A 24,237-nucleotide genomic window follows, 5' to 3' on the forward strand; every position below is an offset into this window, starting at 1 on the left:
CTTTCAGGAGTTTCCTAATTTGGGGGTCCTACAAAAATTCCTTAAGTTTGGCATATGTTAAATTAGGAAACACACTTCTCATATGTGCAAATCCGTTACCTTCTTTATCTAGTCCCTTCACGAAATTTTTTATCAATCCATGTTTGATGTGCAGGGATGGAAAATGAACCTTGTTTGATTGCACTAAAGGAATATATTTTAATTTACATTGTCCTGGTATGAATTCGTCCTGCTTGTCCTATTATTGCACAACATAATGTTCTTCTATCTCACGGCTGTTCCATAAACACAAAAAACAACAATATTTTGTGAACCCCCCCCTGCACACTAACAAGCAAACCAATAACCTTAATATGTTCCAACCATAATCCTGGTATTTTTTAGCATGTAGAACCTTAGACATGCTTTCACGACTTTCTTTAAGTCCAACCGAATGAAACACAGGAACTGATGGAAATTTGTTGCCATTATGAAGCAAAACTGCTTTTAAATTTAATTTTGAGGCATCTATGAATAAACACCATTCATCTGACTTATGCATGACACCTAGTTCTTTCAGAAGTCCAAAAATGTCTTTGCAAAAACACATACTGTCCTCCGTAGCAAAATATTTTGAAAACTTTTCACGTCTTTTTCGAAACGCTGAAATCCTTGTTCCTGCTGCGAGTATATTCCACTGCTGTAACCTAAAACCTAACAGTTCAGCTTGTTCTTTTGGCAGATTTAAGTCTTGAACCAAATCATTCAACTCACCTTGTTTGATTAAATGTACCTCACTACTTGAACTTACTGGCTGATAGTTGACATCTTGTGAAGTAGAGGCTTCCAGGGAATCCTCAACTTGAACTTGATTATTATTATCTTCCCCACTACTGTTTGGAAGATAGATTTACAACCCTTAGAACATGACACAATCAGTTAATACTTGGAAAACCATGGCATAGCCTACAAAAATCCTCACCAAAAACCCTAGTGTGCTGTCTTCAAATGTAAATTGTTGCATCAGAATTTGAACCTAAGGACCATAGGTAGAAATCTGATTACGTTTATCACTAGCAAACAGAGTCCAGAATCAAGTGCTAAAATTAAGAGAATTAGCTTATGTCTCTTAAAATAAATCAGTATGTCGTATATTACTGGCTAGGTTATGCGAAATTGTCATGTTTTGGTAATACGTAACTCCCTCTATATTTAATAATTGTGATGTGATGTGAAACCATCATAGTGATTTTCGAAATCTATGCAAAAAATTTGTTTAAAACAGCATTTAAGTTCTTGGAGGTAAAAATCATGTTGGCTAGTGATATCTACAGTTTCCTTATCAGAGGATATAACATTTAAAATTATTCTATTTTTTTAAATGTATTTTAACCAACTATATATTAAAATGTATTTTAATGAAGTAACTGTAGACAGGTTAACATGATATTCATTTGAGATTGTGAATCCCAGTCTCAGATAAATATCTGGTAATATTCCTGTTGACTTTATCATTTTTTCTAACCTTTGGGAAATGTAAAATCTAAACAGGGCATCAAATGATTCCTTGTAAATATCTTCTGAAATGTAGCATCATACACTTACAACTCATATTAAATCTGATAAAACTTTTTATTAAAAATTCAGACCTATCCGCAGCCATGAATACAACAATGCATAATTACTTCTCCATTTGTTAAATAACACTGCAGTGCTATCTGCAAGGAATCTTTGATATAAAACTAAAGACAAATGCTATTTCTTCATTATAGGCCTCTTTTTCTTTGTATCTCTCTCTCTCTCTCTCTCTCTCTCTCTCTCTCTCTCTCTCGATCTACTGTAGTGCTAACAACAAATAGTAGTATCCATACGAAACATTCAAACCCTCCAGTTCGAGAGTAGACATCAGGAAGCATTGACAATAAGAAATGTGACATAAAGTACATTTAGCAAGATGCAGTTTTATATTACTTCGTAATGTCTCAGAATTAAGAATAGCAAAAATTATAATACTTCTTTAACAAAGAAGGAACATAGATCAAGCATATAATACATTGAGCAGAAATTTTCTTTAATAAAACAAACTATTTCTATCTTCATCCAAGCACATGTTTCTCTACATGTCATACATAATGGATCCTAACATGAAACTCATAGATAGAATGATTATTACAAAAGAAAAAAGAAAATAAAAGAAGAGAGGATTGTTACAAAAAATAATTACATTTATGTATCTGATAAATGACAGTGTTATTTGCTTCAGTATCAGTTTTTCTATCAAAAAGTTTGTGTTCACCTTATAAACTATATCCGATTTCTAATTTGAATTCACTTGGGTTTTCACTGGCTTCTTTTTAAATTTTTATGAAAACCCCAAACACGAGAGGTATTAAATGTCTAATGTTAATACTTATGACATTAGACATGAACTTCTGTAAATTGTAATTTTTGGGAAATACCTAAGATGTAAGGCTGTTCCAAAAATTGTAAGTTGAACGAATAAATAATGAAGAAGAAAACTTGGTTCTGTGAGTTTCAAGATGGATGGTAAAAGGATGTTGATTGGACTGCTGCACGTGTTTGGACTGCTTTGGAAGAGAGAACGGGAATTATAGAACCCAATTCAGAAGAACAGTGCCCATGGAAGTATCTATAGTAAAGATATGCAGCAGAAACAGAACATCTATGAGACAGAGAGTGGAGAGACTCTGTTAGAGTTCAGTCATTAATTAATCTAACTGCCCTCTTTTGAATGGAATCTAGAAGCCTGAGAGAGGTTTTGGGGGCACCACCCCAGATGTGGGAACAATATTCCATGGTAGGGCAGATTTGAAATTTGTAGAGAGTGTGACTAGCTGTTTGAGAGAAAAGTAACGCTGAGAGCAAAAGAGATGCAGGGAAGCAATATTTGTAATGTGCTTATGCCAAGAGAGATTATAAGCCAATAGCGATATATGATCTTGCCTAGGAATCAGAGTGTCATAAAGATAAGCATAGGAGCAGAAGAATCCTTTTTGCGAGAGATAAGACAGGACTGAGTTTTAGAAGGATTGAAATCAACTAAGTTATCATTGCCCCACTGGAGAATTATCTGGAGATCAGCATTTAAAGAATTGGTAGTGGATATTTGAGAAGTTGAAGCTGTTTGAGCATGGCAAGGTTTTTCAAACTAGAAAGTGGAGTGCAATGTGCTATCATTAGCAAAACTACAGATAGGATTTCCAGTCAATGGAGGAAGGTCATTAATATACAAGAGGAAAAGAGTGGGGGGGGGGACCGAACCTTGGGGAACGCCAGCATTAGTGGAGAAGTTAGAAGACAAGAGAGCCATCTACCATCACCCGTAGTGAGCGGTCAGACAGAAAACTGGATACCCACTTACAAAAAATAGTTGGCAAACCATAAGGTGAAAACTTATTTAGAAGACCTTTATGCCAACCACGATCAAAAGCCTTTGAAATATCAAGAGCAACTACTTGAGTTTCACCAAACTTTTTCATTGAATTTGTTCAAAGATGGCTAACATAAGCCAGAATATCACCAGTGGATCAACATTGATGGAATCCATACTCACAATCGTTGATCAGACGAAAGGTTTCTAGATAGTTTAAAAGTTGGCAGTTAATTTTTTTTTTTTTTTTTTCCATTACTTTGGAAATAGAAGAGGTGATTGCAATGGGACGATAATTGGACGGGAGGGATTTGTCACCCTTTTTAGGAAGTGGCTTGATATGAGCAAATTTCCAAGCAGAAGGAAAAACACCGTTGGAATAAGAAAGTGAAAAAAGGTGACACAGAACAGGAGTAGAGGTTTGGAGAACAAGCGGAGAAATATCATCAGCACCTGGAGCTTTCTTAACATCAAGATTGTTCAAAATCCTTCTGACATCCTTTTGACAGAAGATCACAGCAGGCATCGAATGGAGCATACTGGGAATGGTAGAAGGTAATTTACCAAGATCATCAGGAGTTGGAAGAAAAATAGGATGCTAGCAAGTCAGCTTTGTTCTTGACTGCAGTGGAAATAGTACTATCTGGTTTAGACAGAGATGGGCAACATTTGTGGTTAATAGCTTTGGCAAGAGACTAGAATGCTCAGCTACCATTTGGAAAAGAAGCAAGTTTTCTACTATGTATTTCAATACTATATTGTAACAATCTGCTTTACAATTTGCCTTCTGCTTCTAATTTTTAACACTTCTGAAGTCATTTCCCAGTTGGATTCTTCTTATGGTTTAGTGTGTTTTACTAGCTAAATTTAATTCTCTCTTGCTTTGAAAGGGCTGTGGCAAAATCCCACAGTTAATTTTCTCAGATCCAAAACATATTAGAGATCATTTTACAAATTTCTTTAATCATATATTTTATTAAATTATATTTATTGTGTTGAATGGTTGATCCAATAAAAATGAGACTTTCAGAAGTCATTATTGGTAAATCAGTTGAAGCTGGAGCTCATCTAACAGTTTATATTGTATAAACATCAGCAAGATTTTTTTTTTTTTCCAAAATAATATGGTTATGACTTACCAAGAATTTTGGGAACTATGACCACATTGGAATAAAAGTAGCATCATTAGTACCATCCCTTAATAATTAAACCAGCTGTTTTACAAAAAAGTAAACAATAAAAATACTGTAGACATTTCAGTTTTTTTTTTTTTTTTCTCTCACCTTTTCCCCATTATAAATATGGGGTCAGCATTTTTATTGTTTTGGCATGAAATTTTTTTTATGGCCAGATGCCCTTCCTGACGCCAACCCTCACCCTTTATCCGGGCTGGGGATATGCGGTGGTCATTCCCTGACCTTCTGCGTCCTCCATATTTGGTGTTCGTCGGCTCGAACCCCGGTCTAATCAAGAAGCATGTGCTACGCTTCTTGATTAGGCACCCTGTAGACATTTCAGTATTTTTTAAAAACTTTAATTATCTCATGATATAAAACAGTAATGGGATTACAAGTTATATTGATAATATTCTCATACTAGAGTGGTTTTGCTTTATTTATAGGCAGAAGCATCTACAAATTTGCCATCTCTTAGTGCTAAAGCCAGGCGTGCCCAATTTTCTAAAACCTCTGGATCTGTGGTAGATTCAGTAAAAAAAAAAGATGATCAATGTTCACATTCTTCTAGCAAAATTTGTTATACCAGGGACTTTCTGTTGGATCTTGCAAATTCTCCTTTTAGCAAAGCAACTCCAAAAGATATGCCTCGAATTGCCAGAGATGTACCTTGCATCATAAGAGAGGTATGTGATCATGTTAAGAGATCATTTCAAATTGTTAATTTTTAAAAATTATTATCAACAGCAAGGCTTCCTTAATATAAGTAACTGACTGCTGATAATTGCACAGTTACTTTCTTGTTGTTTTAAAGGATTAAAATAAAAAGAATGAAAAAAAAAAAAAAAGAAAAAAACAGGGAACTATTAAAAAGCCATTCCCTAATCTGAAATGCATTTTAGGTAAAAGTCAATATTAAAACACCGGGAATGGTGATACAAAAAAAAGGCACAAATATGGAAAAAAAAAATAGTAAAATAATTAAACATGAGATGATAATGAATAAACTCTTATCATCTCATGCTTATGTCTTTTTGAAGTTTGCATTGCATTTGCCATGGCCAAATATGTATCCATGACAGATCACTTGTAGTTATAGGTTTGAAAAATCATGAGTACTGGGGAATACATTCCTGATTGCTGCAAAGTAGTTTTACTTTTCTTAGATTCCACGTGTCCAAGAATTCCACAGGATTTCCAGCATTTAGCATGTGTCTGTCTTCTAACTTAAACTTGAATGTTGCTAATGCTTCCATAATGCATAATTTATATTCATCATTTAATTTAATTAAAATTTTTGAGTATCCAACCTGGATTTGTAAAATGAGTGGTGCATTGTAATGTTGATGTGGCAAATATTATTTTGAAAACTGTAATTATGATAGTATGTGTTTGTGTTGGAAATGTGAGGAAGACATGTCTGACTAACGTTGAACTGATATTTTGCTGGATAGTTTTATTGACAGTTCATCAAATAAACTGTATTGTTTTAAATCTTGTATTTTGTAAATTTATTTTACTGGGATTTTTGAAGAAGCCAATTTTAGAATATGAGGAGAAAACCAGTTTTATGTCTGTACTTCTAAAATTTTTTCTAATTTATTTGATAATGAGCTATGATAAGGTAGCTTTTGATAAGGTGCATGGGTTTGTGCTAAGAGCTATGATAAGGTGCAGTGGGTTTGTGCTCCAAGGTAAAAGGGTTGAGCTCCTGACTTGCATGGTTCACTGATTTGTCAAGGAAGTGGGGACGGATAAGCTCTTGTCCAAAGCACAGCACTTATGTATTGCAGGTTGTGATATTAGATGAACAATAGTTTATTGCATTATGCACTTTCATTTGTAAGATGAATTTTTTTACACTATGAGAATGGCATGAACTATGGTAGTGCAAATATTGATCAGAGTGCACGAGTTTGATAACTCTTGAGCATGTGTGCTCAAGAGTTGCCTTGTCTTATGATAGTCAAATAAAAAAAAATTTATGCTATCATTATTTTCTAGTTGCATGTAGTTCAACCACACACGAAATGTATTAAACTGCACAGTTTAATTCATTTTGAAACTGTATACTGGTTGTATAAACAACCTTGACTATAGAACCTGTATTGTCAGCAAATCTGGAAAATAATTTATCATTTGATCTTATTTATCTTGGCATTTGTAAATGTAGTTCAGAACACTGTTTTGAACTGCATTTAGGTAAATATCTGCATGAGGCACTGTCACATCTGGATCCATGAGAAATCCAAAAATCAGTTCAAATGTTCGTAAATTGTGTCAGAAACATTTAGCTAATAATTGAAAAGAACTAAGTTTTACAGTGTCTTCTGGAGAATGCATAGTCCACTTTTTTAGAGCGGTATCTAGACCTAACAGTTCCCACATTTTTACTAGACTTAAAGCAATCTAGTAAAAATGTGGGAACTGTTATTTCAACTTTAATATATTTTGATTTCAATATGTATTTCAATTTTTACTCATTTTTGTTGTGCGTGTGTCCGTGCACTGGTTTTAGTGTTTTAATACTGACTTCCTGTCTGAAATGCATTTCAGATTAAGTAATGGCCTTTTAATAGTTGTCCAGTTTTTTTATGTTTATCTTTTTATAATGAGCAAGTAGCTGTGCAGTTATCAGAGATGAGTTACTTATATTAAGGAAGCTTTTCAGTTGATATTAATTGATATAGTAACTAGTATTTCTTGCACGTTAATCTTACAAGTATTAATTTTTAAAATAATTTCTTAGAAATTAAGTATATTCACCAATGAGCCAAAACATTGTGACCACCTACCTAATATGATGTTGGTCCTCCACGTGCAGCCAAAACATCTCTTACCCAGTGAGGCATGAACGTGACAAGATTTCTAAATGTGTCTTGTGGTATCTGCTACCAGCACGTAACCAGCAGATCCTTTAACTCCTGTAAGGTCCGTGGTTGAGACGCTGCAAATCAGAGTTGCTGTTCCAACACAAACCACAGATGCTTGATGGGATTAATGTCTGGGGAATTTGGAGGCCAGGGCAATACCTAAAGTCTTCTTCACGTTCTGTGAACCAGTCTCGAACAGTCCAGTCGGTGTGGCATGGTGCATTATCCTGCTGAAAGATGGCGCTGCCAGAGGGGAAGACCATTGCCATGAACGGGTGTACTTGGCCAGCAATGATATTTAGGTAGAGTGTATTTAGTGTCAAGCGGCATCAGGGGTTCCCCCATCTCCGCGTTGCTTTCATTGTAGGTGTGCCAGTTCACTGGAAAGGCCAGAGATTTAAAAGTGTGTGGATATTGTATACATATAGTGTTATATACAGTTGTTCTTCTGGCCATTTAGCCGCTGGACCCCTGCTGAGGCCCAACATTGTCCACGTTCAGCCCTGTGGAGGCAGGCCAGGTATACCAGCATTATAATTATTTACTCTGGTAGATTCTGCCACCTAATTTCCTGAGATTTCAGTAGCTAGGACCTTAAAAAAAAAAAAAAAAAAACATTTTTTTTGATCTTTCGCGTGGGGGGATAAGAGCGCTAGCATTTGAAAGGCCAAAACTATTGTCAAACAGTAATTTGGAAATGATTAAATTTGGACGTGTAGGGCAATCGTTTGTGTACAGGTAGAGTAGGGGAGGGAGACTAAAGACTGGAGGGGAGAGACAGAAATATGGAGTCAATAGGGAAGGTGACCCCAATAGGTGTCAGTGGGGCATGTCCATGCCCCACCAGAAGGACAAATGGGGGTGGCGAGGAAGGGAGGAGACAAGAGGACAGGCACCTCCCCCCTACAATGGAGTGAAAAGAAAGCCAGGAAAGAGTGCCCAGCTCGGTCGCCAATTGGCGTCACTGGCAGAAAATCTGTTGTTCAAGGTGGGGAAAAGATATGGGTCCAACGAAGCAATCGTAACCAGTGCCCCAATGTCATTCATGGACTATGTGTCCATCCAGGTAGGTTGAGGTCAGTCACGTTTATGGGTTATATACCCGACCAGTGGAGTGTCTCTTTTGCATCCTGGATGGGTCTGGTCCGTTGATCCTGTTTCCATCATCAGGGAGGGTGGTCCAGTGCCTTTTCCATCCAGTGAGCCCATCGTTTTTGTGGTGTGCGTCCTATTCAAGTAGGTTGGTTGGGTCAGACAATTTGAGTTTCAGTGCTGGTTTATTTGCTCATAGTCCGGTGTTGTCGAAGTTTAATGTCTGCTACAAGGCATACTGTGCCCTTAGTTCCTGATCACAGAACAGGTTCTTCTTCTGGTAAAGAGTTCCTGTGCAAATCTGGTGAGGTTCTTATATTCTTCGCTTGTGTCCAAGAGATGATGCTCCTGGCCTCGCGGCACGTAAGTCAATCTTGTTATTAGATTTCCACGTAGGTCCTCGTAGTTTGTACATTTGTGCATGAGGTGGGTCCAGCTGTCCGGTTCGCCACATGAACAGTTGGGGTCTTGGAGGAGGCCCAGAGATGTTAGTTTCTCATTGAAGGGGCCGTGACACGTCATAAGTAGTTGGCATATAGGCCTGGATGGAACCATACAGGTAGTTTCGGGAAAACTCTGTCTACATCAGGTATGAATCATCATGTCACCTCCCCTTTGGTTGAGTCTGTCCACCTGTTTTGCCATTCCTGTTTTAAGTGTGCCAAGAGCCGAGCTTTTTCCATTTTTATATTGTTTGTGGGTTCAATCATAAAGCCTGAGTAGGTCACAGAGATTCCTTTTGATACATAGTATGCTAGTCCGCATCTGACCACATCAAGATCCAGTAAGAACCTGGAGTGCCTCTGTGCTCACAGTATTGCAGGCTCGGGTGGTTTTGAGCAATATTGTTCGTTGTGTCGAGTCCAGTATTCTTTTGTTGGTGGTCAGTCTGGTTCTGTGGTACCATATTGGTGCACCATATGTGATCGCCGGGAGAAAAGTAGTCTTGTAGTACAGCAACATGGTTTGTTTACTCAGCCCCCAGTCCCTGTGTGAGATTCACGCAATCAGGCCCAAATAGTTCCTAATCTTGGTCCTGAGTTGCCTGAGATGCAGTTCGAATGTGAGCTTGCTGTCAAAAATGATCCCAAGGTATTTCATTTGTTGGGCAAATTTGATTGTACGCGATTTATTTTAATTTGCGGTGGCCTCCTTATGTCCAGTGTTCCCTTAAGCAAGATGGAAGTCGTTTTGGCAGACAAGATCTGTAGAAAGTTCTCGTAGCCCACCGCTGTAGAGTATACAGAGCTTGATTTGCTCTAGTCTCAAGTTGTGCCCTATTATCTGCCGTCACAGTGAGAATTAAATCATCCGCAAATGCTTGGGTTACACCTCCCCAAGGCCGGTGTTCAGAAAATCATCAAATACTATATTCCACAGCAGTGGTCCGAGCATGGAACCCTGTGGGCATCCCCTGTGGATGTTCCTGCTGATCTATTGGTATGGCACTTTCACTTCTATTTTTCGGTGCGAGAGGTAGCTTTTGATATTATTATAAAGGTTGCTTGGGACCTGTGCCATTCTGAGCCTACCCAGGACGCTCGGCCACCAAAGCGAGTCGAACGCCTCGGCAAAATCCACTGCAATAGCAAAAAGTACTTCTGTTGGCAATAATTCACTGATATCAGTAGGTTTCTCATCGCATCGACAGTCGAGTGACCTGGCTTGAATCCGAATTGGTTTTTTGCCTCAAGGTTGGCAGTGGAGTAGTGTTGTATCCGTCTATGAAGGAGCCATTCATATAGCTTACTTAAAACTGTTAAGAGCGCTATGGGTCGATATGATTCCAAGAGTGCCGGATTTTTGCTTGGAGCTTTGAGAATTAATTTGACATTTGCTGTTCTACACTCCATAGGGAAGTAGCCAGCCTCCAAGCAATTGTACAACCTTAAGAGAAGTTGGGGTTCTAGGTCAGCAACCTTCTTTATGATTTCAGGTTCAAGCATATCTCTTCCAGGGCATCTTTTGGGCCTAATCCGGGCAGCTGCTTCTTGGAGTTCCTCCACTGTAAATGATTGTTCCCTCTGTTCTGTGAGGTATTCTTCATTTTCTTTGCACAGCTTGAGTTGTTGTTCACTGGATGGCTGTGCTGGTTCCTTCAGTATTGCGTTTAGGAGGTTGTTGACTGATTCCTCCCATGTTGTTGTTAGAGTGCCTTGTGGAGTTTGAGTTGTCGTGAGGACTTCTCCTCTGGGGAGTTTGTTCGTAGTTACTTTGTATATAACCCCCCAGGGATCCGCGTTTCCAACTGTGGAGACAAGCAGCTCCCAGGATTTTCTTTTACTCTTTTGGATTTTGTCTGTGTATAGATTTCTTGCCTCCCTATAGCGTTGTCTTAAGGCCTCCACCTCAGCCTGCGGCCAAGACCTGCGGGCTCTTTGGAATTGTTTCCTTCTATTTGCGACCTCCTTCCTAAGGGTCTGCAGCTCCCGGGTCCACCATGGGACCATTCCTGGAGAGGGTCTCTTCTTCTTTATGATTGCACTGCTGGACTCTGTGATTATGTTAGTTACTGTTCTTTGCAGGATGCTGGATCAGTTTCCTTCTCTATTTGCTGTTGTCTAGCTTTGATAGCTGTGGCTAGGTGTTCCGAAAACTGATTCCAGTCGGTAGGTGGTAGACATCAGAATGCCCGGCACATGGTTGACTGGGCCCAGGGTATCCCAGCAGAACATTGTCCAAAGCATGACACTGCCGCCACCGGCTTGTTTTTTTGTCCCATGGTGCATCCAGATGTCATCACTTCCCCAGGTAAACGACGCACACATACCCAGCCATCCACATGGTGCAACCAGGAAATGTGATTCATCAGACCAGACAACCTTCTTCCAATCACTCAAGATCCAGTTTCAATGCTCGCGTGCCCATTGTAGGTGCTGTCGCCAGTGAACCGCGGTTAGCATGGGCACTCGGAGAGGCCTGTGGCTACACAGCCCCATTTTCAGTAGGGTTCGAGGTACCATGTGTTGTGACACATTACTTCCATCACCAGCATTCCAATTACCAGCGAGTTGCACCACAGGTGCCCTTCTGTTGCCATGTACCATCTGGGAGAGCCTTCGCTTTCCTTGAGCATCGATGAGCTGTAGTTGTACAACAACTCACCGGCGATTTGTGGGTTTCTCCTCCTCGGACCACCCTCGGTAGGTACTAACCAGGGCTGACCATGAACACCCCACCAGCCATGCCGTTTCAGGTATGCTCTGACCAATTGTCTGGCCATTACAATTTGGCCTTTTCCAGACTCGCTTAAGTCCACTGCCTTTCCCATCTGAAGAACAAAAGTAACACTGATTAACAGAGCTCAGTATCAGGTGTGTTTTATACTGTGTCTCAGCCTGTGCACGCACTGTAGTTCACCTGCAGTTCCTTCAATTTGCATAACGACTTGGTGATCATAACGTTTTGGCTCATCGGCGTGTGTGTGTGTGTGTAAAAAGAGAGAATTTTTAATAAAAATCACTGTCTTCAAATTATAAACATGGATCTATTTAGATTAGCAGTTCTCAAGCTTAGCAACTCAATAGGAATATGCAAGAAAAACATTTACACCTGTTTTTTTTTTTTGTAATTTTGATTAAATAAACTTTATTCCTTATTTCTATTAAACACATTTAAGTAATCACTAACAATCTAAATATTTACCCTACAATTTATAACTACAGTCCATTCCGGTTATTTGGTACATATCGGGACTAGTGCATTTTGGCCCGATTAAGCAGCTGCTCCAATTATCCAAAGTTTCACGTAAATAGTTAAAAATACAATGTACCCACGTCCCTTTACAATTGATTCACTGTACAATCAAATCACATTACGACGAACTCACCATAGTAAAGTACCGTTCACTATACGATGTGTAGTAAGCGCCGGTCATTGTGATCACGTTTGTGAATTGAATTTTAATTCTATTAAACAGCGATTCTAATTAGCGAAAATAGGAGGAATATTATCCACAGGCTATAAAAACAAAGATATATTAAGCACAAATTTACCCTTTATTACCTTACCAATTAAAAAATTAAATGATACATGAAAATCGGAAGAATATAAGTGATAATCGGAATAATTAATACGTACTGTAATATGTACAACTAGTTGACATTTCTGTTCACTGACATTTGTGGGTGGAGGTTAAAATTTAAAACAGTAAAAAGATAAGCAATCAATAACAAAGAACACGGCACACACACAAATTGCAAGTAACACGATATGCTTAATCGAGAACGGAGTAACGAGTTACAAAGCTTTAAAAATAGGAATGAAGAGAAGATCTGAAAATTAATTTTTTTATATGATTGAAGATTTCATGGAAGTGTAAACACATTTCACCATAATAACCCACAGAATTCCAGCTGTCGGTATTATCGCAAATTCAGTAAGAACGAGTTTACTGTCCGTTTATGATAGATTTCACTAACAGAAAAGCCCAATAAACAGGTGAATGCTAATTGTTTTATGGTTGTGACCTCCAGAATTTCGACCGAACCACGTGGTACCATCAGAGTCAATCGTAGGGTAATCTCCTGTGCTGCGGTCTCCTGCCCCAATTAAATGGCATGCTGTCCCAATTAAGCGAAGTAAACCCTGGCTATTTTCTCCATTGGTTTCTGTTTTTTAAGATTTCCCCAAAATAAACGGCTGCCCCGATTAACCGGAATCCACTGTAATATGCCTAACATGTGAAACTAATGTTTAGCATTTCATTTGCATAATTTCTCAAAACAAGGCTTGAAGTTATATACTGATACTCTCATCTCCCATTTATCAATTATCTGGACCTAAGTTTGATTGTTATGGCTACAGCTGTGGTAAAACTAGCTTTGCATAAATACAGTGTGACAAATGAAACAAAATTTTTCACTTTTGTCTCAGTTCAGAATACTAAAGTTGAATGCTGCTCCAGGACTCTCAAGTTTTCATATACTGATTATAACTATTTTAGCATTAGCAGAGGCATATGATGCAAGAAAGCAAGCTTATATAGCATCAGCAAAAAAAAAACCTTCCTGTTTCACCCATTCATTCACTCCAAAATTTTGTCTAGTTTGAATTTATTCAAGCTGTCAACTTCCACAATGACAAATGGAAGTTTGGTCCAGCAATCAACCACCCACTGGCTAGAGGCAAACTTCCGCATATCTATTCTACAACTGTCTTTCCTGAGTTTGAATTTATTCTTTCTCTTGCAGAATCTGAGCAAGAGAAAGAATTCCATCAGCATTAAGCTTGCTCAAACTATTCAAGGCCTTGTACACCTCAATCAGATCCCTTCACAGGTGCCTAGTCTCTAGATGCTGCAACTTTCAGAATTTAAGCCTCTCTTGTTGGTAAGAGCACCCCTTTATTCCTCTCACCAATTTTGCTGCCCTTCTCTGTACTCTTTCTAGCAACTAACTCTACATCCTTCCTAAAATGAGGCCTTCAGACTTGTATGCAGTACTCAAGGTGTGGCCTGACCATTGCCTTATACAAGGGGATAATCGCCTCCTTATCCCTCCTAGAAATATTCCTGTATATCATTGACAAGACACCTTGAGCTACTCTTGCAGACTAATTGCACTGCTCAGAAAACTTCATATCTGACTGCACAATTACCCCCAAGTCCTTTTCATTCTCTACCACAATGAGTGTAGTAGGTATGTTACTCGGGAGTTACTGCTACCCATATGCGGTACTTTGAATTTGTCGATATTAAACTTCAGTTGCCGCCTCTCAGCCCATCTGTTCAACTTTTCTAGATCCTGTTGCAGTAACATATTCTCCTTACTGTTATTAACAACCCTACTAACCTTCGTATCATCTGAAAACTTGGACATTAAGCCTGATATACCTTCATCAATACCAGTGATAATTATACAAAACAACAATAGACCCAACACGCTCTGCTGGGGGACTCCACTAAGAACTTATTCCACGAAGAGCAGTGTCCATTGATTACCACTCTCTGTCTCCTCCCACTCAACCACCTCTTTATCTGTAGCAGCAACTTGGCCTTAATGCTTTTCTAAAATCCAAGTATATGATATCAAAATTATTTTTTGCATTCAGTTCCTTTGTGATCACATCATAGTATCTGATCAGATTGGTCAGACAAGACTTTCCCTTAAACCCATTCTGTGTTTGAACTATAACTACACTTTTGTCTAGATGACCCTGCAGTACTTCTTTAAACAGTGACTCCATTATTTTTCCTGGAACAGAAGTTAAACTAACAGGTCTGTAATTACTCGTGTCACCTTTTGTTCCCCCTTTGTGAATTGGAGATATATTTGCACATCTCCAGTCCATAGGAACCTCCCCTGAATTTAAGGATGCTCTCATAATTATGGCTAAGGGTTTGCATACTTCCCTCGCTGCCTCCTTCAATATAATTGGATAGATTCCATACACCCCAGGTGCCTTATTTTATGTTTAACTTCAACAATTTCTCCTCCATTTTTCTCTCAGTTATTTCAAAATCATTTAACTCCCTTATAGAGTTTGATGAGCTTCTGGCCTACACTTCCCTACAGAATTCCTCATTTGTGAATGTAGATGCAAAATACTCATTCAGTTTGTCAGCTCTCTGTGCAGCATCAACAATCAAATCATCAATATCAAAGGGACCAATCTGATTCATTCCCTTCTTTCTAGAGTTTACGTAAGTTAAGAAGTCTTGACTGTTTTTCTTTGCATCCTTTGCCAAATATTTCTGGTAATCTGCCTTTTATAGAATAACCTCCAGTGTGACTTGATTATAGACTATCTTATATCTATCATAGGCACAGATGTCTTCTGATAATTTATGCATCCCATGCATTTTTCTTCTCTACCACGAGTCTCATTAGTTCTTCTGATATCCATTTAGGCCTAAACCTCGAACAGTATTTCTTAGTTGGTATGAAAAGCCTAGTAGCTTCCAAGATTAATTCCTTGAATGCTTCTCATTTAGAATTTTTTGTTTGTAACATCATCAGTTAATCTCACTTTATAGAACTTAAAAACTGTCTGAGACCACTGTAGTCACCTTTACGAAAGCAAAAACTGTTCCCTTTACCCCTAATGATAGTTACAACTTTGTGTAAATCTCACATTAGTACATTGTGATCACTACCACCTAGTAGTTCCTCTATCTGCAGATTCTTAATGCATGAATAATGACTGCTGATAATGAAATCAAGAGTATTATTCCCTCTGATTGTCTCTTGAAAATGCTGCTTTAGAAAACTATCATCCAATTAATCCACAAAAGTCTTGCTAGTGTGCAAATGACCAAATCACAAGTTCCAGTCTATATCTGGGAAGCTAAAATCTCCCATTATAAGACAATCTGATTTAATGGCCAACTCTGTTGGCCATTAAATCAGATTGTGCCATCAAATGCTGCTTTAGAAAACTATCATCCAATTAATCCACAAAAGTCTTGCTAGTGTGCAAATGACCAACTCACAAGTTCCAGTCTATATCTGGGAAGCTAAAATCTCCCATTATAAGACAATCTGATTTAATGGCCAACTCTGTTTCTCTGTGCAGTTGTTCGTTGTACTCATTAGAGTCATTAGGCCTGTAACACTCTCCTACTCTCAATTTTGCTTTCCCAGTGCTTATGTCACACCAAACTTGCTCAACACTGCACTGTCCACACATGTCAACTTGGCGCCTCTGTGGGCAGAAGCAGCAGTGCGTAGCACATGCTGATTAGACCGGGGTTCGAGCCCATGCCCACCAAATACGGAGGATGCGGAAAGGTCAAGAAATGACCACCGCATATCCTCGGAGCAATATGGCCTTAGTTGCTAATGCTCCTAAAAACCAAATAATAACAATAATAACAATAACATGTCAACTTGATGCACTTCCTGAGATTTGGCATTTCTTAACTAACAGCATGCCCCTTCCTCCTGTTCTAACCTGTCTATCCTTTCTGCACACACTGTACTCCCCAAATTCCAATTCTGCATTCCTTATATCTGTGTGGCACCACATCTCTGATATCCCAAAAATATGTGCCTTTTATGTCTTGACCAGCATCTGAAATTCATCAAATTTATTTACTATACTCCTAGCATTAGTGTACATGCAAGTATACATGCACTTATTCTTACCCTTAGTTACCCTAACACAACTCGTGTATTTACTTGTTCCATGATGACTTCCAGCAGTCCTTGAAATCCCCACCCCCTCACGTTTCCGGCTGCTGCTCATTCCAAAAGAAGCAGTGCAATAATCACTGTCACCTCTGCCTTCAGCTACTGTTAATCTATTAGTCTGTGAATCCCCCCAAGCTAGCAGGTTTCCAACTCACCTAACACTGCCTCAATAGCATCAGCAAATATTCTTGCACCCTTTTTATTTAAGTGTATTCTATCTCTCTTGTTAACAAGCACAGACCATGCTGAGAAAAATTGTACCCCATGAGCCTTGCACAGTCTCTCCAGGGTTGAATTGATTGACAAGGTTCCCATCATATACTTCCTCCTATCGTGTCTGGGCAGAATTGCAGTCACATTCAAATTTAACCCTAACTCACAACTTTTTTTTAACATTGAGTTGTACTTGTTAAGACGTCCACAGATCTCCTACTCTTAATGACATTAGTGCCAACATGTACAACAGTATCACCATTTGTGCCCTTAAAAGATGATATCTACTCTACAACATGAGTCTCATTCTTTTGTTCTTGGCAAACATGCCCTTGTCCTGTTCCGCCTATTCTTTTTGTACACTGTATTTCCCGTCTCACTGACAATAACTAGTTCATGTGGGACCAGTGCAATTTGCCCTGAAGATTGTCGCTGTATTGCCTGATGCAAAAGAGTGAGCTCTGGTGTTGAGTTGGGCAGCTGAGAGCTTGATGTGCTCTCATTTTAATTCCTTCGAGGGCAACTACCCTACTCTTCAAACTCTCATAGACACCCCTCAGAATGCTGAGTTGGCACCTAATTTCTTGACACTCTCTGCATGTAGCACACACACACACACAAAGACATCTTCCTTGCTAAATCATGTTCTGTTCCAGAAAGTCCACAAACATTTCACAAGTTGCACATTTTTTTTGGCTGTGATGCATGGAGAATCACCCACTTCGGTTCTCCCCGAAGCCACAGCACTCTTGCTACTTTGTGCACATTGCTTTGCTGCTCTAGTCCATGCCTTAATGATTTCCGTTAATTACAATTTAATTAATTAACAATGATAATTAATAAAGTTAATAAATTTAATTGATTAATTGACTATGCTATACTTGACTATACTAAGCTAATTCAGTGATACATATTACGCTGTCTAGTTTTATGTTATACCTTACACTATCAAGTTCGAGATATACATTATCAAGTTATGCTATAAAGTAACGATCGCAATGTTAAATTAGTTATATTCTTAGCTAAATACAAAAGATATATGCCCAAAAAGTGATTAAAACCTTCAAACTACTTATTTATTACAATTAAAACCCTACTATTCTTCTATGCTACTTGTTACATGCTATGTAATTAGTACCAAAACACCAATAGAAAAGCGGTGAATAGCAAGTCGTAACTTGCAAAATCACTAGTTAAATTTGAAAAATTTATTTTACTTTATGTTACTTCTTCTTCTTCTTTGGTCCTTAGCTGGCAGCTGGGGGAGGCGGTTGGCCACGCAACCAGTATGCTGCTGTAGGTGCCGCAGGGTTTCGGACTTGCTCTGTGATGTTCTTCCATACCTTACGATCCATGGCTTCAGTCCTGGCCTGGTTAAGGTCGAGACGTCGGCTCTTCAAGTCATTTTCCACTTGCTTGGCCCACGTTTTCCTAGGTGCGGTCCGTTGGATGCTCCATTGGGTGGGTCGTCTCCAAAGGAGTGTGGATGGTATTCTGTTCGTGCCCATTCTACATACGTGGCCAAACCATCTGAGCCTTCGCTTCTGGATTTGGTCGGCAATGGTTGGTTGCTGTTGGCATCTGGCGCGGATGGTATCATTAGTGATGCGGTCGCGAAGAGAGATGCCCAAGATCTGCCGCAGGCATCGCATTTGGAATACCTCAAGTTTGTTCAAATCTAACTTGAGACAAATCCATGTTTCCGATCCGTAAAGAAGAATGGGCAGGATCAAAGTCCGGAAGAGTCGGATTTTAGTCTTTGTGGAAATGTTGGTCCTCTTCCACAGACACCATTTGAGCGAGGCGAACGCAGTGGCCGCCTGTCCAATTCTGCTGTGAATTTCCATGGTGGATGCAACTTTCTTCTCCTGGACCAGCGACCCAAGGTATTTAAAGTCCTGCACTTGCTCGATCTGGACGCCTTCGATATAGATGGTGGCTTGCGACCCATCTGTTGTCAGGGCCTTTGTCTTACCAGCATTGATCTTCAAACCGTATGGCCGGGCAATGCGGGCAATGTCGTAGAGGATTTCCGTGGCTTCAGCGTCGTTACCGGCAAGGATAGCACTATCATCAGCAAACATCAGGTCAGTCACATAGTGATCCTTGTCATATTGTATGCCCTGTCTGTTTCTGAATGCTTGCCTCATAATGGCGTCGACCACGATGTTGAAAAGCAACGGGGAGGCTACATCCCCTTGGCGGACTCCAGTTTGGATGGTAAATTCCTCAGATAAATCGTTCTGGATGCGCACCTCGCTGGTTAAACCGTTGTATGCAGTTTGGAGGAGTGTGATGACTTTTCGAGGTACATGTTCAACCTCTAGTAGTTTCCATAAGGCAGGCCGGTGGACACAGTCGAAAGCAGACTTAAAGTCAATGAAAACAATGACGGTTCGCTGTCCACACCGGATCCTCTCCTCCATCAGCTGACGAATGGCAAAGATTTGATCACAGCATCCTCGCCCGGGTCTAAATCCTGCCTGTTCTTCTCGACTGGTTTGCTCGCGATGTTTTTGCAGTCTTGACTGGATAATCTTCATAAAGACCTTTCCAATGATGGAAAGGAGGCTGATGCCACGGTAGTTCTTGCAGTCCCGGTTATCACCTTTCTTGTGGATCGGTACGATAATGGCTTTCCTCCATGTTAACGGAATTTGTTCAGTGCACCAGATGGTTTTGAGGAGTGAGTGTAGTTGGCGAAGCAGTACATCTCCCCCGGCTTTGATCGCTTCTGTGGTGACTTGGTCCACTCCTGGTGCCTTGCCATTCTTCAGGGATTGTATGGCTGCTTTCACTTCTTCTACTGTAGGCTCAACATCGACCATGGAGACCTCAGGGGGGTCGATCGAGAGTGCTGTTGCTGGCGGTCCCTGAGGTGGGTCGTGATTATACAGAGCTTTGAAGAATTCACTCCACCGTTGCAGGCGTTCGGATGGTGATCGCACGAAGGTCCCATCAGCATTCTTGATGTTGTCACTAGTCAATTTAGTCTTTCCACTCAGACATCTGAGGGTGCGGTAGAGAGTGCGGTACTCGTTTTTGGATGCCGCCACTTCAAGATCGTCTGCCACTTGGTTCCAGTATGCTTCTCTTTCTGCTGTCATTCTTTGTCGGACTTCTCGGTTTAGCTGCCGGTACCGTTCAAAGTCGACCAACTTTGCCTGTTTCCGTTTGTCCACGAGGTCGAGGCACTCGTCTGATATCCATGGTTGCGTTCGACGTCGGGCAGGTGGACATAGGGGCTTGGCACATTCCAGGATGGCATCAGAGATCTGCTTTTCTTCATTTATATCCTCGGGCACGGCCAGCATCTCGAAGCGGTTGGATAGGGCGATCTGATATGCCTGTTTGTTGGCAGCATTCATTAGCTGCCTCCAGTCCAGCTTGGCTGACTGAGATGATCTTTTTCCATGCCGTAATTTGAGCTGCACCTTAGCCCGGATGAGGTAATGATCAGATCCGCAATCAGGTCCCCTCATGGCACGAACATCCATGAGTGATGAGCGAAATCTGGCATTGATCAAAATGTAGTCCAGGATTGTTGAGTCCTTGCCAGATGGATTTCGCCATGTAAGTTGATGTTTTTGAGGGTGCTGGAAATGGCTGTTTCCAATGATCAGGTTGTTAGATGCGGCAAAGGACAACAAACGTAGTCCGTTGTCATTGATCTTCCCATGGCCAAACTTGCCCATTGTTGTTTCCCAACCAGATCTGTCCACGCCAATATGGGCATTAAAGTCCCCTGCGAGGATGATCACTTCTGTCTGCGGAATTGAATCCAGCGTATGTTGAAGCTGGTTGTAGAAGTCATTCTTGGTCGGGTCCAGGCTAGTCTCAGTTGGCGCATAGGCGGAGATAATATGGGTCTTGATGGTGCCCTTGACAGTAAGGACTGCCAGGCGGTCCGATATTGGTTGGAAAGCGATCACACTACTGGTGGCCTGAGCATCGACCATAAAGCCCACTCCTGCTTCTCGTTTCTCGCCACCAGAGTAGAATAGCATAACCGCTTCGTTAGGTGCTGGTGGTTGGATGATCATCGTTCCAGACCCGGTGAGCCTTAATTCAGATAATGCTGCGATTGATATCTTGCACCTAAGTAGTTCTTGGGCAATGATTTCCTTTTGTCCAACGTGGTGCCCCGTTCGAACATTCCATTCGCCAATGTTAATTGTCCTTTTCGGCGTAGTAAGTTTATTGCTGTGGCCAGTGATCCACTTCACACCAGCACCCTGGGTCCCCAGTGCTGGCGCATCGGCTACCCCGGATGCGGTAACATTGTTATAACAGCTTGTTCTGTGGCCAGTGGTCCACTTCACACCAGTACCCTGGGTCCCCAGTGCTGGCGCATCGGCTACCCCGGATGCGGTAACATTGTTGTAAGAGCTTGTTCCGAATTTCATGCGGTTTCTTGCCTAGTTTCCCCGGTTTCCCGGTTCTGGTCATTTCGGCAGGATGACCACCCTCCTCCTTTCGCAGCCGGTCTTGGGACCGTCCATGGCGGAGTTACTTAACTCCGCCATGTTACTTAACTAAAGTAACATGTAGAAAAACAATGGTCATCATTCTGAGGTAGCACAAACTACTAACAAGCTGTTCCCAATCAAGAACAGCATCTAGTTTATGATCAATAGAAAAGAAGCCACCCTTGCCCAAACCTATATCAGATACACTTGTCTAGCCCATATCATCTCATAAAACAGTAGTTCCCAAACTACTGAGTTCCATGGACCCTTTCAAAAATCAAAAAATTTATGGACCCCTTCAAAAATCAAAAAATGTTTGCAAACCCCTGTACATAACATATGCATATATATATGGTCAACCAGCATGTTGCGGACCACCTGGAACTGTTCTATGGACCCCCAGAGATCCACAGACCCCCCCAGTTTGGGAAACGCTGTCATAAAAGGTGGCTCTCTACAGTGCCAAAATTGTCAAAATCAACTCACAGTTTATCATATATTCATAGACTGCCAAATTGATCAAAGAGAGTGAGAGTTGATCATTACCTCCCTCTTGAGTCTTCATGACCAATTAATACTACAGCATACTGGTAGACAGGCAGGCAGGACATTGATGAGCTTTTTCAGTTTATTTCTGAGTTAATTTGGTACAAGGTGCTTCAACAATATCCATGTGATTTTGGAATGGCACTGAGTACCCGTAATGCTTTGTATCAAGAACACTTGCTGAAAAAGGTATCTTCTTCCATGTCTGCAGTGTTTCATGTAAATGTGTAAGCTTATTAAACTTTTGCATCGATTTTCCTATTATGTTCTCATAACTTGTTGTCTCCCCCCCCCGGCGCCTCCGTAGCCAGGTGGGAAGGAGCAGCAGTGCGTAGCACACACTTCTTGATTAGACTGGGGTTCGAGCCCGTCACCACCAAATACAGAGGATGCGGAAAGGTCAGGGAATGACCACCGCATATTCCCGGAGCAATATGGCCTTAGTTGCTAATGCTCCTAAAAACCAACATAACTAACTAACTGTCTCTCCCCCCCCTCTCTCTCTGTTCACGCACACAGAGAGAGAGAGAGAGAGAGAGAGAGAGAGAGAGAGAGAGAGAGAGAGAGAGAGAGAGAGAGAGATGCAAACACTATCAATAAAACCTTTCTTCTAGCATTTAATCACATGTTTTTACATTTATGAACCCTGTTGACAAAAAAAAAAAAAAAAGCTTGAGAACAGAATATGCTATGCAAAGGGACTTTGGCCATCTTTGTATAATTCTTGATTGATTTTAAAATATTTTAAGTTTATTATTGCCTATTTTGATATTTAATAAAGTACCTTTTTTTATTTATGTATTTTTCAGCTGGAAAGTTTGTTTGATCCTCTACTTTATAAAAAACATCAGAAGTTGCCACAGTTATTAACTGCAAGCATTCAGCACTCAACAGATGAAATGGATATATAAGTTTTACATAAAACCAAAGCCAGAAATTTTATGCATATATTAAGTTGTAATAACAGTTACTGGAAACATCACTGATGCTCTCCTACTAATAAAAAAAAAAATAAAATAAAATAACATATATACATATTAATAGGTGCTGATATAGCAGAAATGCTTTAAAGACTATCAAAGATTTACACATATATACCTGTGTGTGTATGTATGTATGTAGTCGTTTGAAATATTTTTATAACAAAGTTTGAAAGGCTCTTAATAACTATTTATATGTTAATAATTTATTATTTTTTATATTATTAGTTTCTTTTAGCATTGATTGCCCCCTTAGGAGATCATACATTAGTGCTGAACAAATTTTTATACTGGTTCCAAGTTTCTAACTTTTATAGAATGAAAATTATTGTACAGACACACATTTAACTGCCGCAGTATTTATAAAGTATATCTCAGAAAAAAACAGCAACAGTGATTAGTAATGTACCTGTGGGCTTGTTTTTGTTTGTTTTTTTCTTTCACAAAATGTAATGTTAAAAAGTGTGCAATATTTGTTAAATATTTTATGGCCCATAAGTAAAATTAATTCGCTGTTTCAAATAGCAGTTTTGAATGTAGATGCTTTAAGCTATCCAGATAAAATGTGTTTTGTTTTTGTTTTTGTTGTTGATTTTTTTTACCATGAAAATATACTTTCAAAGATGTACTTTTCAAACTTTGATGATTTAAATTAACTGCCAAAAACCATTGTTTGCGATGATGATTTGTTGCTGTACATGTAATAAAAGCAGTTTGTAAATTTACAGAACTTTTTTGTTAATAGTTCAAAAATTTGTTATTAAAGAATTAGTTTATTTCATCATATTCACATGCACCACAAGTGACAACTGACAGCTTCTCTGGGATAGCTAGATGCCCACAGAGATCACAGATTACTGTGTTCACAAAGATGAATTATTTAAATATACACAAGTAAAACCAGTGGCTGTTTTATATAGTATTGATGGGATTGGAATATCCTCTCCTTCACCAGTGAAAAACAATGATATAATTATATTAGAAACATGCCATCATTCTAATATAATAGATGCAAAATTTGAATATGGTATTTACAATGTGCGCAGGAAAGGAGGATATGACATAGGCATATTCATAAAGCATGTCTGATAGAACTGTAAAGACAGTGGTGTTGTCTTGACAGTACTCATATCTTAAACCCCCCCCCTCCTCCCAATGGATTTTTTTATTTTTATGTAAACCCCAACATGAGAGGTATTAGAACCTATAGTACTTAGTACCGTGCTTGGGTTGAGTTGGAGGTTGAGAAGATGAAAGAAGATGTTTGTTGACATTGGATTTGAACTTCTGTAGACTGTAATTTTCAGGAAATGTGTATGAAGGAAGGTTGTTCCAGAAAACAGCAGTCTAATGAATAAATGAGGAAGATGAAAAGTTGGTTCTGTAA

The 24,237-nt window shown here is 39.7% G+C and overlaps 1 protein-coding gene across 4 annotated transcripts in view; it reads left to right on the forward strand.

The window, feature by feature from the left end:
• The window catches only part of mxt (Eukaryotic translation initiation factor mextil), a 322,652-nt gene extending 299,773 nt beyond the window's left edge, over window positions 1-22,879 (forward strand). For 3 of the 4 annotated variants that reach the window (XM_090377627.1, XM_090377626.1, XM_090377629.1), the window contains 2 exons: window positions 4,992-5,231; window positions 22,680-22,878. In XM_090377627.1, the coding sequence (XP_090233753.1) occupies window positions 4,992-5,231; window positions 22,680-22,781 (342 nt within the window). In that variant the 3' untranslated portion in view covers window positions 22,782-22,878. Of the gene's footprint in view, window positions 1-4,991; window positions 5,232-22,679 lie in introns of all 4 variants that reach the window. The other variant, XM_090377628.1, reaches the window with a different exon arrangement.
• Window positions 22,880-24,237: the final 1,358 nt, after the last annotated feature.

Source organism: Mastigoproctus giganteus, chromosome 7 (genome assembly GCF_048544385.1).
Source record: "Mastigoproctus giganteus isolate SK-2022 chromosome 7, ASM4854438v1, whole genome shotgun sequence".
In the NCBI taxonomy this organism is placed as follows: Eukaryota; Metazoa; Arthropoda; class Arachnida; order Uropygi; family Thelyphonidae; genus Mastigoproctus; species Mastigoproctus giganteus.